We start from the raw sequence: 17,718 nt of genomic DNA, 5'->3' as shown, positions 1-17,718 counted from the left end.
CATGGGGACACAGACACTGGGAGACATGAGGACGCTGAGACACATGGGGATGCTGAGACACATGGGGACGCTGAGACACATGGGGACGCTATTTCTCCCAGTGTCCCCATGTCCCCATCCAGTGTCGCTAGTGTCTCAGTGTCCCCAAGTCTCCCAGTGTCTGTGTCCCATATCTCTCAGTGTGCCTAGTGTCCCCATGTGTCCCAGTGTCCCTATATGTCCCAGTGTCCCCATGTCTATGTCCACAACTGTCCCCATGTCTCCCAGTGTCCCCAAGTGTCTGTCTCTCAGCCAGTGTCCCCTAGTCTCCGAGTGCCCCCTAGTCTCCCAGTGTCTGTGTTCCCATGTCTCTGTCTCCCAGTGTCTGTGTCCCCATTTCTCCCAGTTTCCCTAAATGTCTCAGTGTCCCCATGTCTCCCAGTGTCACCGGGTCTCAGTGTCCCCATGTCTCAGTGTCCCCATGTCTCAGTGTCCCCAGTATCCTAGTGACATGGGGACACACTGAGACACTGGGAGAAATGGGGACACTGAGACACTGGGAGACTAGGGGACTGGGCGACATGGGGACACTGACACTGTGATACATAGGGACACTGAGACACTGGGTAACTTGCGAGACTGAGACACTGGGAGCAATCCATCTATACAGCAGAATCAAACTGTGAGTAGTTTGTTGGTGATTTTACAGAATTTTCTCTGATGTCACTCCCTGTGATTATACAAATGATTAAGACTGGTATTTTTTTTCCAAGAAAGGTCGCAACCCTAACTATTCTTCACATACTCTTGCTTAAAGTAGCACTATAGGGTCAGGAACACAATCATGTATTTCTGACCCTGTTATGTTAAAACCACCACCCTGGCCCCTTCTATAGTAAAATATAACTTGTATTCAAGTCTGCAGCTGCTGGCTCTGCCTCTGAACTGACTGTCTGCTGACATCATCAGAAGTAGTGGTCTGAGCAAATTACAATACTTCCCCATAGGATTGGCACAAGTCATAGCCCTGGCCAATCAGCATCTCCTCATAAAGATAAATTGAATCAATGCATCTCTATGAGGAAAGTTCAGTGTCTGCATGCCGAGGGTGGAGACACTGAATGGCAGTGCTGCACACTAGGCAGTACTGCCCCAGGAAGCACCTCTAGCCACCATCTAAGGAGTGGCCAGTGGAGTTATTTTCTCTGAAAAGACAGTGTTTACTGCAAAAGGCCTAAATGGAACAATTCTACTTCCAGAACAAATACAATATGCTGTAGTTGTTCTGGTGACTATAGTGTCCCTTTAAGTTTGGAAGCTTAAGAGGGATATATGGGAACAAAACTTGTGTGGACTGGCTGACAATAAAATTAGTTTAGGTAATGCAGACGTTGGTCTCTCTAACACTGTGGCATGTCCCCATTCTTCTACACTCACTACATACACCTTTTATCTGTCTCAGACTATATACCAGAAACTTCTGCCTGCTAGTAAGAAGGTAAGGAGACAAGTAGACCAGCGAGTGCTAGGGGACAGTCCTTAGAAAGCATGGAGTGAGCGCATCATTAGACGCATTTATGTAAATCTCAGGGTGCTGCCTGCATAGTATGCCCTTAGTTGGACAGCCTGCATGATTGGCGGGCAGCCTGACATGCATTCATGCCAGGCTTTCCTTCAAATTCTTTGGACAGACATGCACCCTTTTTGGGCATGTTCTCCCCTTTTGGCAGGTCTGGTCACGTGATTCACACCAGTGGCCCACCCTTTTACCCCACCCATTGACTTCCTGCTTCACTGGACACTGCTGTTAAGGGTTTTGGATTTACTTGAAAGATGAAAGCATAAATTAGAGAGAGATTAGCATAGAGTATGTGTTTTCTTATAGCTGCATCCTTTGAGTTTCCCTCCAGCACCATCTCCATCAGATACATGACGCTTGGGAGGTATGACTGTTTTAGTGTTTTTAGTCGATAAGATTCCGTAATTAGGCCCAACATAATTGTCAGCACCAGGCCCAGTGTGCTCTTAATCCGGCCCTGGCAGCAGGGATAGCTGAACGTTTTGATATAAGATTTGTGTAGGTGGGCCTGAAAATTAGGGAGTGGTGGCAGTTTAGAAATCATGTCCTGATTTTTCAGCTTTTGCCAGCTCCCACTCTAGCTTTGCCATTCATTCCTATGGGACAAATTTCGCCACAAGAACGACGATATTCCGAGAACCATTCCGCGAAACGTTCCACAAAGTAATAGCAATCCGATTGGGAACAATCTGCACGTTTTGGTATATTTTTGTCTATGTAGTGTAAAAACTGTGGGAGGAGTTAGGGTGGCAAATTTGGCTATAATAAGAATAATAACTAGAAAAGCTACAATTTCTGGGGAAATTGTGTGAAGTGTTCTTGCCTCCACCAGTAGTCTACAACTGGAGTGGGCAGAGTAACTGTTATCATTTATATAGCACATTTAATTGCAACGTTGTTGCACAGTTACATTAAACCATACATTTATAAAAACATTAGCAGGTGCAAAAGGCCCTGTCTATGACATCACTTGCTGCTGCAGCCTGGCACAGGTCAGAGTATTTTTGCGGTTGCCATCTTCAAATGGTCATATTTTTAAAACTATAAATCCTACAGCGAAGAGCTTTATATTGTGAGAATCACAAGACCCAGACCTACATTTCGATGTATAGTATGTCTCTGAGATATTAACAATGAAGGCACAGTCGCAGTTTAGAAATTGCCCTTCAAATGTGAGCTTTGCAGAGTGGAGTTTCAATGAATGTCAATGGACTGCGTGAGTTGCAAACAAATTGTCATATTGTGAAAACTATAAGTACTATGGCTTAGCTGTAGACATTTTTAGTGGCAGCAGGGATAGCTGAACGTTTTGATATAAGATTTGTGTAGGTGGGCCTGAAAATGAGGGAGTGGTGGCAGTTTAGAAATCATGTCCTGATTTTTCAGCTTTTGCTAGCTCCCACTCTAGCTTTGCCATTCATTCCTATGGGACAAATTTCGCCACAAGAACGACGATATTCGGAGAACCATTCGGAGAAACGTTCCACAAAGTAATAGCAATCCGATCGGGAACAATCTGCACGTTTTGGTATATTTTTGTCTATGTAGTGTAAAAAACTGTGGGAGGAGTAAGGGTGGCAAATTTGGCTATAATAAGAATAATAATAATATATGTGAGATAACATTAAGTGGTCTTGCTATGCAAGAACACTTAATAAATAATATAAATGTGAGATAACATTAAGTGGTCTTGCTATGCAAGAACACTTAAAAAGCAATATATATATATATATATATATATATATATATATATATATATATATATATATATATATATATATATATTGCGACAATATATGGCGCAATGACTTATGGGGCTGGCATAGATTTTTTTTTCCAGGGCTGCTTTGTATCCCCAGTCCGGCCCTGCTAGAAATCAGCATTTAACGGGAGGAGTGTGGTGTTGGGTCTAGTTTCTGTGGGAAGCAATGGATGATAAAGAGGATAGACTACGCCTTCGAAGCTGGCGGCTACAGCAGGAGTCCTGGCTGCTGGAAAGAGGTAAGTAATCATTCAGGTAAGTAATCATTCTTTAACTAGCATGAAACTTATTTCGGACAGTCATATCTTGCAGCAGTAACCCCAGAATATGGCCACTGCATTCTGGAAGCACAATAATGGAGATTAATTTAGGATATGATGGCAGGTGTGACCAGTCTATTACAGGACACCGCAGCTGCAGTATAAACAGCTGTGCAATACTATAAATCAAAACCTCAACTTGTAATGTGGCCCAATTTATCATGTGGTACCAGTGACTCAGGAAAGAATGACAAGGAACACATTGATTTGTCAAAAAATAGGTTTCTGGAGCTAGTCCTGCATATTCATAACCTAATTTATGTCTTCTTGGAAAAGTAATTATAAATACAAATATCCAAGACTTTCTGTATTGTGGACTACTGTAAACTGTTAAAAAGTCATGGCAAATACAATTTAATTTGAAAAGATGGAGAAGATTTTGTCTATACATTGTGCTAGCAGAATCGCGGGCGAATGTCTAGATTTCTTTAAAATCAGATTAAATAAATAAAAATACCCCCCACTCAGTTGTTTGTCAGTTCAGCCTGTGCCGATCTGCAGAGTGATCAGAAGGCTGTGTTCTTCGTGTCTGTTATCATTGAAACCCCATCTTCAGGCACCTCTCCTGGTTGCCTTCGACCTAAGGAAGGGATAGGCAACTTTCAGTACTACAGAAGTTGTGGACTACATCGCACCTGATGCTTTGCGGTCATAATAACTGTAAGACCATTAACTGAGATATAATCCAAAATAGCTGGAGTGCTGAAGCTTTCCTACGTCTGGCCTAAGGGATAGCAATCCCAGCAAAGGCTAGCAGGAAGAGGGGCAGGCTTTATGTGAGCGCAGCACGGAGAGAAAGAGCAAGAATGATTATTGCTTTGGACAGGCAATCTAAGAAACCGAGAACAGATACCATAAAGCCAAAGTTTAGGGGATCGTTAACCTGTTGGGAAACAAGTCTGTGCGACTTGTCTTACAGCAAGTGTAACAAACATCGGTCAAGACAGGTTCCTAACCAAAGTATTTCTGGATGCTTAATTAAAAAAAAAAGTTAATTTTTTTATTTTATTTTTTTAAACAAGTCAACCTGAGGTGGTAGTTTGATGGATAGAAATTAATGTAAATCTTGAGGGCTGCACCGTTCCTGTGGAACTCGCTTCCCTCCTCCGTTAGATGCTCACCCAGTCTCCACTCCTTCAAAAAATCATTAAAAACCCACTTCATAAAAGCGTATCACTTAAACTGTTAATAGCTCCCAACTGATTCCTCTTCTGCAACGGTCATTAGTCTAATACTATCCTTACCTTTTTGTGTAATTTTATCCCATTCCCTCTAGCATGTAAGCTCATTGTGCAGGGCCATCAACCCCTGTGTGTGTCCAACTTGTCTGGTTACAACTACGTCTGTTCGTCCCCCCCATTGTAAAGCGCTGCGGAATTTGATGGCGCCATATAAATAGCATAATAATGTATGTAAAATGTCTATTTACTATGTGTACCTATGCTCATTCATTACTCAAAATGGCAGCTAGAGCACCCCCTCCCATCGACCAAAACCCTTGTGTAACAAGATGGCGTCTCCATCCGGAGCTACACCTAAGATGCTGATGACATCAACCCTTGGAGGAAGTACATTAAGATAAAACACTTACACTTAGCCGATTAAAAGTTTATGCTTAATATTTGCACACAATGCATTCTTTTGCCTTTTTAAGGGGCTGTGTCAGCCCCCAATAAACACTTTTAAGTTTTCATTTATCTGAACTTTTCGTCAGTGTGTGATTTCTTCAGCGTGCACGCATTATCTCATTTTAACACTTGATCTGGTCCAAAATAGTAGAAACTTGGATTTAAAAAAATAAATAAAACAAAAATAATGCAGTGTGAAAAGCTACTATTTCCACCCCCTCTTCAATCCTGCTGGGAATTGTAGTTAACTCTTAGAATCCCTTTCTGTGAGCATAAAGCACTGCTTATGGGGAAGCCTGGTCAGTCCTGTAGAAATTATAGTCACTTCCTTGTTTAGTAAGAGCGCCATGGGAATCCTGCAGATTTTCAGGAAATACAGTAGCTTTAAATCTGGATATTTGTGATTTTTTTTTTTTTTTTTAAATAAAGTTTGTTTTTGCACTAGAATACTTTAATATATTATTAAGTTACAGTCCATTTAAGATTCTGAAATAAATGCAAATATAGCCTACATGGATCAGCGGTGGGTTTAGGTTTTTGATAGAACTGCCTAACCAGGGACACGGGATATCACTACAAAACGTGATGAACATTTTCCAATCTGCATAACAGTATGGACAGGTTTACAATCTCACTCAAAATTACAAGTCCTACTCCTCAAACCAAGTATAAGAGTTACTCTTTACTGCAAACCTCCTCTTGTAATGCGACTCCACATTTGCAATCTTTACAGTTATGCCAGTGACATAGCATCAATGGCTAGGAAGGAAAGGGGGAAAAAAATAAAAAAAAACACTTTTGTATGTTATTGGCCTAACACTGTGAAAAAAACAGTAATTTTACTTACTGTAAATTCCTTTTTTCTTAGTATAGTGGCAGTACTTACAAGTGGGATGTTCCTTAGGATTCTGGACAAGAAGCTCCCCCTTCTTTAGAATTTAAATGCTGTGCTCCGCCTGCTGCCTCCATATAAGCTGTAATCCAGAGACACTCACCAGTAATACAAGAGAACCAAACGGAGACCGAATGATGCATAGAATTTAATCTATTTGAAAGCGGAGGGAAAGCCAGTAATGCCACTATACTAAGAAAAAAGGAATTTACGGTAAGTAAAATTACAGTTTTTCCCTTCGTATAGTGGCAGTACTTACAAGTGGGATATAGCAAGACCCCTGCATAAAACAAAGGGTGGGAACTCAGCAGGCCACAGCTTGTAGCCCCTTACGCCCAAAGCAGCTCCAGATGATGAGAATACGTCCAGCCTACAATGCTTGATAAAAGTATGTAAGGAAGACCAAGCAGCAGCTTTGCAGATGTCTTCAGGTGAGGCGGCTGCTTTTTCAGCCCAGGAGGTTGCCATAGCTCTAGCGGAACGAGCCTTTAAAGGGAAACTAAGGGGAATCACTTTGGATTGATAAGCCAACCTGATTGTATACGTTAGCCATCTGGGCAAAGAGGGTCCTAAGACAGCCCAACCCCTGTTAGTGCCCTGAAAGAATACAAACAGATGATCTAAGGATCTAATCCCCGAGTCTTCTGAAGACAGATTTTCAGGGAACTTCTAACATCTAGGAGATGTCGCTTTCTTTCCAGATCCGATGTAGGAGATTGACAAAAAAACGGTAGGACAATAGGTTGGTTAATCGCAGCACTAGAAATAACCTTAGGTAAAAAAGAAGGCTTGGTGTGCAGGACCACCTTGTCTTGATGAAAAAAATGGTTAATTCTGGAGAAAAAGAGAGAGCTCGGATCACACCTACTCATCTAGCAGAGGTGATAGTCACCAGGAAAACCGTCTCGAAGGTAAGAAACCTGATAGGAACCTCCAGTAATGGTTCAAACGGTGGTTCACAAAGGGCTCGAAGCACCAGAGACAGAACCCAAGTAGGGAAAGGTACTAACTTAGGAGGCCTCATAAGCCTTATGTACTTAAGAAATAACCCATCTTGCAAAAAAGAATTTCCGGGATAGAGGCTGTGGCCGGATCCAAACCCCGAAGTGAACACCAGGTTCTGAACTTCATCCAAACTCTGAAATAGATTTTCGAAGTGGACCAGCGGACAGAAGACAGCAACACATCACATAAAGGTCAGAAAGACCATGGCCTTGAAGGATCACCCTTGCAGCAACCATGCCGTCAGGTGAAACATCTCCAGAGTTTCCACGGGGAGAGTCACATTCTCCAATATTTGAGAAGAGACTGGGAGATGCCAACGTGAGATTGTCATGTTTTCCACTTCCGAAAACCAACTCCTGTACGGCAAGGACTGCCAAAGTACTTGCCTTCTCCATCTTACTTGTGAACAATCCGTGGTATAAGAGCGACAGGAGGGAAAACATAAGCCATGTCGAAGTTCCAAGGTATCGATAGACCGTCTAGTACAACTGGGTAATCTCCTGATGGAGGGTGTGGTGACAATGTGGTGACATTCTGTCATCAAACTAATATGGTGACCAGGGGTCATGTGACCAAGCTCATGTATGCCTTTCTCACAGTGGGATAAGCTGTACCTTTGATATGGTAATTCAAAACCTTTACAGGTCAGGAAAGAGATAACCACTCCCCCCTATCCCCAATCCTTCCTGTTCCTTCTTGGCTGTGCTACTAAGCAGACCCTTAAGCAGACATGGGCTAATTTTTATCATGGTGAACTGTGAGTGGGATCTGGTGATTTTATAAGATTTAGTTGTTATTGTTAGTTAGGCTGTTGTTGTTGTTGTTGTTGTTGTTGGTATAGTTAGTTAGATTGTGTGTCATTATTTGTATGTTGTTGTTGTTTTGTCTCTGAATAAATATTTGTTAAAGTAGACGGACCAGAGTTTATATGTGTATGCGTACATAATAATTTATAGAGTTTGGTAATATACCACAGAGGGAAGCAAATCATTGTACTTTCCTGTTTCTCCTTGTGGCAAATAGGTCTATCTCCGGCCTGCCGAAGCGTGCACCCAGCTCCAAAAAAAAAAAATTTGGCTTGACAGTGCCCAGTCTGCCTGAGACCAAAGGCTTCTGCTGAGGCCGTCTGCAATAACGTTCAGAGACCCTCTGATATGGGTAGCTGATATAGCGAGAAGATTCGCTTGAGCCCAAGACACATGTGGTAGCAGAGCTCTTGAAGAGCTTTACCTACGTGCCTCCCTGGTGATTCAAAAAAAGCCACTGTAGTGGCGGTGTCTGACTGAATCCTCATTGACTGATTGTGATGGCTGAACGGAAGGAAACCAGTGCCTTCCAAACCGCATTTAATCCCTGAAACTCGAGGAAGTGCCTGCCTCCACTCTGTTCCAAGACCTTGATGGAACTGAGAAGCTAGACGGGCGCCCCAACCCATCTGGGAGGCATCTGTGGTTATCATAAACCATTGTTTCTGAGCAAACGATAGGCCCTTTGAGATTTTGCTTCTGTGATTCCACCAATTCAGTAGTCTTTTCACCCCTTTGGATAGGAGGAAGGGAGAGTCTAGATCTTCCTGTTTCCGTGTCCATTGGGAAAGCATGTACCATTGCAATGGTTTTGCTTCTGCCTTTGCCCAGGCCACTGCTGGGATTGCAGAAGCGAGGAGGCCTAGAACCTCATAGCATCTCTGATTGAACTTAGGTTTTTATGCAGCTTTGATACGGCTTTTAAAATCCTCATTTGATTCACTATTGGTAGAAAAAGAGAGAGGGACTGTGAATTTCCTCTAAGACCCAAGAACTCTAGACTTCGTGACGCAGTCAGCTTGGATTTTCCCAGGTTAGGATCCAACCGTGATCTCTTAAAACCTTCATTGTAATCTTGAGATGAAGATTTAGCAGTTGTCTTGATTGGGCCTTCAGGAACCAAACGTCCAGGTATGGAACAATCGAGATACCTTTCAGACGTAAAACCGCCGCTATGGGTGCCAGTATTTTCGTAAAAGCTCGAGGAGCTGAGGAAAGGCCAAAGAGAAGAGTTGAATTGTAAATGGAGAATCCTTCGCTTTCTTGCTAGAACCGCAAACCTGAGAAACTTCCGGGAAGATTCTGAAACTGGTACATGGAGATAAGCATCTCTAAAAAACAACTCTGCCCTGTAATCTCCCCTTGGAAATGTGTGTCACAGACAAAATACGTTCCATACGGAACTTCCGGTATGGCATGCCGGTGTTTACTAGTTACAGGTCTAGGATCGGCCGGAAAGATCCATCTGGTTTTTGAACCAGAAAAAAGGCGTGTGTAAACTCCCTGAAATTCCCAACGTTTGGGTACCTCTCTACCACTTTCTTAAAAGAAGAAGAGCATTTGTTCTACTCTTGATGGATAGCTTGACAGTAGGAAGGATGGACGTGGTTTCGATGAAAACTTTATTCTGTAACCTTCTGAAATAGTTCTTGTAATCCACCTATTTGAAGCACTCTTTCCCAGTCTTGGGCGAAGAACCGAAGGCGTCCTCCCTTCTCTTATGGCATCAAAAACTTCCTCTTTTGTCATGCCTGTTGGATTCCTGTCTAGACCACCGGCTGTTTATTTGAGGTACCTAGTTGGTCTCCCATACAAGTACTAACCAGGCCAGAGTCTGGATGGCTTCTGAGATCTGACGAGATCAGGGATTTTCAGGCTGGTATGGCCATAGGCCACCATGTTTTTGAAACCTGCAAAACCGCCCTGGTAACGAAAGGACCTCTGACCCTTGTACTGAAAACTTTAATATCCCTGGGTTCTTGATTCCAGAGGCAGGGCTTTCTTCGTATCAGACATCTGTCTAATAATGTCTTCCAAAGGAGTGCCAAAAAATGTTGTTCCTTTCAAAGAGTAATTCACATAAGGATGCCTTAGACGCAGAGTCAGCTGTCCATGTTCGTAGCCAAAGAGCTCTTCTGGCGACTGACGACAAACCCATAATACTCGCTGATAAACGAAGAAAACTCATCTTTCAGTAGGAACAAGAGATGGGAAGGATCTGTATCCGATTTCCCATAAGGGAATCTTCCAGGGCTTGTAGCCAAACGCTCTGAGCTCTGAGAACCGCTGAACCTGCAATTTCAGCTCTGCACTGATATCCTGCGGCCTGGAATATTCTTCTACACGAAGTTTCGGCCCGTTCGTCCATTGGGTCTTTAAGCCCTGAGACTTCGCCAATGGGTATAGTGGTTTTCTTTGATAGCTGGGCAATTTGAACATCCACCTTAGGAAGATCTTCCCATTTTTCTTCAGACTGTAGCTTGAACAGCAGTTTAAAAATGTTTTGAAATGAACGTACGTCTTTCAGGATTCTTTAATTCTCTATGATAGAGATCCAAGATTTTAGGAGACATTGGGAAACCTTTAACCTTACCCTTGGTAGGTTCAGTTTCTTGTACCGCCGTCGTCACTTCTTTAATAAATTTCTTCAGCTCTTCTGGTGGAAAACCCTCCTCCACACTTGAAGCCAGGCTGGAAATATCCGAAGGTGAAGAGACGCAGACACAGAAGGAGATCTATACCTCCTACGCTGTGTGGGCAGACCGAATAGCCGGTTCTTTATTCTTTATAAGCTTCAAATGTCTGGGACAAATTTTCCTGAAACCAGCCCAGGAAGGATGCCATATCAGTCTGCTCGGCTTTTTCTAGCCGATCCGTTGCGTACTGATTGCATGTATTTTTGCGACATCCGTCAGGTAGAGGTACCGCACATTCCAGACAACATAAGTGCTTAGATTTACTTGTGGTTTCGGAACAGAAGTTGACATCTTGTCTATATCTGTCTTATCTGGAGAAATCGTTTTTATTCTAGGAGCATGCATAAGGAAAGGTGAAAAAAGAAGAGTTCAAATAGTTAAATCTCACCTTAAATCACCTAAGATCCGCGTAGGAGGGCAGGTGACACGGAGAACCAGAACTGTACACTCACCCTTGGGGTCAGGAAGGTCCTGCACAGCCATGTATCCAAATTTAGAATTTGGTGCCAAACACCGTTTCGCGCATGCTCAGTAGCGCGATTCTGTGTTTGGTGGAACGCAAAGCCTCCCGGGCGTGCGTTCCACCGCTGTGCGCATGCGTAATGAGCAATGAAGGAGGACCGCCTGGGAACTCCGTCAGAAAAAACGACAAAAGACAGTACCCGGTCGCGTTCCGTAACGCGAACCCGGAAGTACTGTTGCCGCTCAGTTCCCGCCCGGGAAACTATCGGGCACTCACCTCCCGGTCAGCAACCTGTGCTGAACGCACCAAATCTCCACCTGCACTGTGGGGGATCCTGTCCGTCCCGTTGCCGGGACAAGAAGAACTGGTGAGTGTCTCTGGGTTACAGCTTATATGGAGGCAGCAGGCGGAGCACAGCATTTAAATTCTAAAGAAGGGGGAGCTTCTTGTCCAGAATCCTAAGGAACATCCCACTTGTAAGTACTGCCACTATACGAAGGGAAAATATTAGATTACATGATCTGAAAATTAAGCACTGACATACGACCAGTATATTCTTAACTTTTATATACAATTAATGCTGATCTTTTCGTATCTGTCCCTACGCATCTCCATGAAAAAGGAAAAGAAACTTACTTCTGATCCCTCCATCCTTTAAATACATGATCAGATATCAGCCATGTGGCTATTACATTAAACAACCACTTTCAAATGGCATTGAAAGGGAAGGAACACCTTCCAGGACTGAATTTCCACTCCCCAATAACAAGCGGGAATTGACATTGTGAAACCTGCAATTAGCCATACAAAAGCAACAGTAGGCATAGGCACCAAGAAAATCGAAATCTTACATATTCTTGAAACCCTTTCACAGTGACAAACTGAATGATTCATCTGAACAGTAGGTGGGTTCCAAGGATGGAGACAGAGTTTCTGAACAGCTGATTTCTAGAGATTGCCTTGAGAGTTAGAAGTAGATTTTTCACATAGACTGCAGTGTATTGTGTGACTCACCGAAGGAATTTTTTTGCTCCCAAGCACTGGATATCAAAGGCCACAGAGTACTTTTCATAAAAAGTAGCCTTTATATTTAAACAGCCGATAAAATCTTTAGGGTTCAGCTTGTAAACGTCCAAAATTATATTTGCTACGCCTTTCTTCTCCACCTGAGATGAAGAGGTGATAGATCGCCCCTGTGAAGAAGTGAAAATAGCATAATTAGCTTGGTAAAGGAGAGGAAGAGGGGGAGAGAAAGGGAAAACAAAACAAAACAAAAAAAAAAAAACAACAAGAGACGATAAAATGACATTGAGACATTCCACTGGCTTACACAGTGTATGTGCCGCCATTTTATTTACAGAAAACACTTTATTTGTTGAATATAAGTGGGACTTGTTACATAAGTGGGACTTGTCTGGCTTTACAGGGAAGGTGGGCCTATCTTATCTCAAAGGGATTAGGGATAAACTGATTTAAAAAAGTAAATCACCAGAATGAGGCCGCTTTTCGTTTGTCCTATTGTCTTACTATTGTTTTCATTCTCAGGGTGGACTCCAGAACCATTTCAGCTTACCCAATAGCATAAACATTTCTATATTCTTATCCTTTACCTACCCTCACATCTTCCTGCAGGTCTGCCTTATTATTGGATATGTATTTGTAGTGTCTTTCTATAATTTGCAAAAAATGAAAATGTGCGGTTTCTCCTGTACACTTATCTGATGAATAGGTCTCTGTACTGCTGACTTCATGTGTATGAGAAGTTATTCTTGCTATTGCCATACACATCCAAAAATAATGAATTACGAAAAAAAAACATAAATAAAATCGCCTACTAACGAACGTGCATGTTTGCACTGATAAATTTATTTTCACCTCACTGTCGCTATGGACAAGCGGATGTCATTTTTATCTACAGGTTAGCTATATATTCATATGCGCTTTCACATCAGCTGTCCAAGTATCCTCTATTGCTTTTTAGTTAGTTGCCAAGAGAGTCAGGGTGGTTTTGTAGGTCGGTTTCATTATCTGACATCTGAAGTATTATTCACCTTTTTTATTGCTTGATTCCAGCTGTCCTATGCCATCTGGATATCATGATTGTAGGAGACCTATGACCATTTGAAGACATGAGTCTCTGACTTTCAAATTGGAGTTTCATCAACCTGGTATATGCTCTAAGCGGTTAGGTGAGTGTTTTTCACTACCTCTTATATACAAATATGGGGGTTACACACCAATAGGTCCTCGTCATTGCATCTGCAATTTCTTTACTTGAGAAAAAAATTTTTTTTACCCTTGACAGTACCTCTACACTACTGATAAGTATTGCACTTTATCCTTTTGCTTTGGTTACCCCCAGTGCAACTCTAGCACTGTACAGTTCAGGTATTTATCAGCAGGCTTCTAAAGGGAGCCTGTATCGGCTCTTTACCCCTTAAACAACACCCCTTATATCGGTGGACAATATGGACATGAATCTAAGAAAGCCTGGTTTGGGACAGTCTTACTTTAGTCTTAGGAGGGTGTTATTTTTATTATTTGAACCCTTTAAGACAATATTTTTAAAATGGACGTAAGAGTGCCATTTCCTAAAGGACAGATTATTAAGCAGTGAGACTGCAGGGACATTGTTTACAAACTAAAACGGCTCCATTAAGATAAAGTTGTTTTGAAGCCTATAGTGTCCCTTTAATGGGGTGTTGGTTTAGGAGTTATATTAAACCTACTTCCAGGTTGTTGAGATTATTAACTAAATTGTTACCTGTTGAGGGCAGAGAGCCTAGAGAGATATTAGCTATGCCTCACTGATGATGCCTAACAAGGCTGAAACGATCGTCTGGGGTTGCTGTATCTCTCGTGCAGAGAGAACTTGCTGGCATTTTGGATCTGGACTACCCGTATGGGTGGGACCAGTCTGATATGCTTCAGATATGTTCTCTCTGTAATGGCACAAGATGAGTTAAAACCAGCTTGAGTTCTGAGCGGGGATCTACCGAAGGGCAGGCTATTTCAGTTGCTGTCCGTTCTCAGAATACTCTTGCGACCCATTTTTTCTCTCCATAAGTCTAAAGGGTAATCCAGACGTGGACCCCTTGCTCACGGTGCCTAGAGAGATATTAGCTATGCCTCACTGATGATGCCTAACAAGGCTGAAACGATCGTCTGGGGTTGCTGTATCTCTCGTGCAGAGAGAACTTGCTGGCATTTTGGATCTGGACTACCCGTATGGGTGGGACCAGTCTGATATGCTTCAGATATGTTCTCTCTGTAATGGCACAAGATGAGTTAAAACCAGCTTGAGTTCTGAGCGGGGACCTACCGAAGGGCAGGCTATTTCAGTTGCTGTCCGTTCTCAGAATACTCTTGCGACCCATTTTTTCTCTCCTGTTGAGGGCAGAACTGAACTGTTGGGTTTATAAAATAAATGAACTTAATTATCAAGAGGAGTCCATTTAAAAAAAAAAAAAAATTTATGAAGGGGATAGACTGAGCATGTGAAGATTGCCGGTTGGTCTGTAACAGTGTCTCTAAATTGGAGTTTATTACAAAATGTCAAATCATGTTCAGTTTTGCCAGTCTTTCACTTAAATAGGGGTTGATCTTCAAAAGGGGCTATTTCATTTTTTACAATGGCTTCATGAACCAATATTGTTGGGTTTAAGACTGTTCTAAAAACCCAGCTGGACATTTCATTAACCTTAAAGAGGTACTCCCCAACAAATCTCCTCTCTTACCAATAGAATGGCATCCAGCTTCAATGAAAGCTAGATGAAGATCCTGCCACACATTCCAAGACACAGAGCATCAATTGAGTGCTCAGCCAATAAATGAGCCTCTGTACTTAGAATTAACATTAACAGTGGACACGGGTCTCTTGTTCTGGACTGGCTAATTAAAGTTTTAGACCTACAGAAGCAACAGAATATCTCTCCGTATGTGCAAGGTTTCATACTGTAACAGTACACATACAGGGTTCTTCCACTTTGACCATGGTCTTCCTGACAGCCACTAGAGGCTCTAATGTGGATCATAGGGAATCATTGGATTTAATTATTCCCTATTGGAGAAGCATTTGATTGGACGAAGAGACAGGAGACAGCTTTCCATCACAGGAAGTCCCTTAACTTATGTTTTAGGCCATATATAGAATGAAACCTCTGGATTAATTCTGTGGGCAGTTCTGAAGGATTCCCCAGGTGATGTCCAATATACAACGTAGGTTTAGGAGTGATGTCAAGTAGTTATTCATTAAAATAGATATGTTTTTTATGAACATACTAAACTACTGATCAGTTAAATAATGCTCATTACACATGCTATACATAAGGTTACAATTTAAACATAAATTAATGTAGATTCCAATTTGAAAACAAACAAAAAAAAAAAAAAGAGAATCACAATACTTTGGCAGCAACATTCTCAATACAAGGCTACCATCTAGTGGATGTTATAAATATTACATTTTAGGGGTCCCAAACCAGAGCACAGTTTCAGCAAACCCTTTAACGTGCATGAAGAAAATGTAAAAATAAATCTAGAAGCGAATTGGTCATGTGTGTTTTCCCTACATCTCTACCGCAGTAGTGAAAGAGCCAAAACAAGAGTTCAGCAGGCTCTAAGAAAGCTGTAATCAGGTAGTCAAGGACATAATTGGTAATGGCGCGATTTGTGGAATCCCACTCCGGTCCACATTTTATTGCAGTGATCTTTGACGATATATTTTAACTAGCTTCAAGGACTATCCTACAACCAATTATGACATGCACCTGGCCACCTCCATGTTTGTGCACCGCTTTAAAAAAAAAAAAAAAAAAAAAAGTCTTCGACTAGTTGAGCGGGCCAATTTTCAAAACACAATCAAGCTTATTATATGCCATTCTGAGAGAGAGCTAGAACAAGGAATCGGCGATAAGATAAGGTTTCTAGTAAATAACTGCAGGTAGCCCTAAGAAGCTGGATTGATAAAAAAAAGTCACCTCCAAAATAAAATAAAATAAAAATAATCAAATATATTTAGCTCACATAGTTTGATCCAAAACCAGCTATTTTCACAGTTAATATTTTTGATTCCAATTTGAATAAGTTTGCCATAAAATGACAGTGGAAGACATGTTTCATGCACAAAATACTAATTGCACACATACCGATCCTAACATGAAGCACTCTTCTCTTGCATCGATGTGTCTGGTTATAGGAATCTTTACCATTGGTCCGGTGTACTGGAGGAATCCCTGAAACAACCACTTTTATAGGGTTGAGATCTATACATCTCTAATGTTCCTCTTGCTAGCACATATCCAATTACAGTCAAACCATTCTACTTCCATGTGTTATAAAAGGTGAAGATCCAATCCAGCAGGCAGCTTTTGACCACTAGGTCAAACTGTTTGTCAGGCATGTCCCCACATGCCTTTAATTTTTTTTAAATATTGATTTTAAAAATATTGATTATCACTTAAAAAAGCCTAAGGGTAAAACACACGATTGTATAGAAGGACTTTTTTTTTTTTTCTTTTCTTTTTTTAAATAAAAGGTTTTACCTATTGGTATGGTTTATTACAATAAATATTGTTTTTACCATCAAGATTTATTTTACCTTATTCATTTTGTCTTATTGAATATTACTTTTTCCTGCACTTTTTCTGAGACCCAATTTATCCAGAGGATTTTCTACAGACATTGCTTCATCCATCTACATATATCCTTGGTGGGGATCATACCCCTAAGCTGATATAATTGATGCTCTCAAAAACAAACAGATTTCACCCTGTATCTATAACTTATCATTCCAAGCAGAAAGCACTATATCTGTTGTATACTGCACCGTGAACTTCCAAAAAACAAGGATGCCTAAAGGCATAACCATGAGCAGGCATTATGGCGCTCTAAGCTTCATCTAATAGCCGATTAAAGATAAAATCACAAAGGAAGAGCATTCATAGAAAAGTAGAATGCTGCTTATATTGGGTTACACGATTGCCGTTTTTCTGTGTTTATATTTCATATGAGACATCAATAACAAAAGCAGAATTGTTTTCCTCTTTGAGGATACAACGCTGAAATCATTGTTTAAGATGAGGGGGCAAACAGATCGATCTTCAAAAACATGGTTTCCAGCAGGTTTATTTTGCTACTATAAAGACTCTCTCTTTGGGACAGTTTGTGCACTTTATAATCCGTTATTTGGTACAGTCTGGTTTTCTTCCCTTGTGACTCACTGGAAATGGTTAAACTAGAAGAGGCAGTATTACATCGCACCATACCATGGTCAGTTTCTCCACCACCTTACCCCAATTTTTGAAATTTCTATGTATTTGGACGTTGAACACTTCAGAGTAACCATGATTATTTTGCAGATATCAAAACTCCGATATTCGTTTTAAAACTGAAAATGCCAATAAGTAACTCTTTGCTTTGGTCTGATGTCAAGATGGAAAAATGCTAAACTGGCTACTTGTCAGAAAAAAGCCATACTGGCCAGTTGGAAATGTAAACATACATTATATCGGAGTCCTACTACCCATAAACCTGTTGGCATGGACAAAACAAAATAGGTTACCAATAAAATGAACTATGTGGAAAAAG

The 17,718-nt window shown here is 41.4% G+C and overlaps 1 protein-coding gene across 1 annotated transcript in view; it reads right to left on the bottom strand.

The window, feature by feature from the left end:
* CIDEA (cell death inducing DFFA like effector a) overlaps positions 1-17,718 on the bottom strand; it is a 67,528-nt gene that overhangs the window by 19,730 nt on the left and 30,080 nt on the right. The window contains exon 4 of the mRNA XM_063451596.1: positions 12,145-12,323. Within this exon, the coding sequence (XP_063307666.1) occupies positions 12,145-12,323 (179 nt within the window). The remainder of the gene's footprint in view (positions 1-12,144; positions 12,324-17,718) is intronic.

The sequence above is a fragment of the Pelobates fuscus genome, chromosome 4 (assembly GCF_036172605.1).
Source record: "Pelobates fuscus isolate aPelFus1 chromosome 4, aPelFus1.pri, whole genome shotgun sequence".
NCBI lineage: Eukaryota > Metazoa > Chordata > Amphibia > Anura > Pelobatidae > Pelobates > Pelobates fuscus.
Note: the sequence above shows the minus strand (reverse complement) of the source record. Positions and strands in the feature narration are given on the sequence as shown.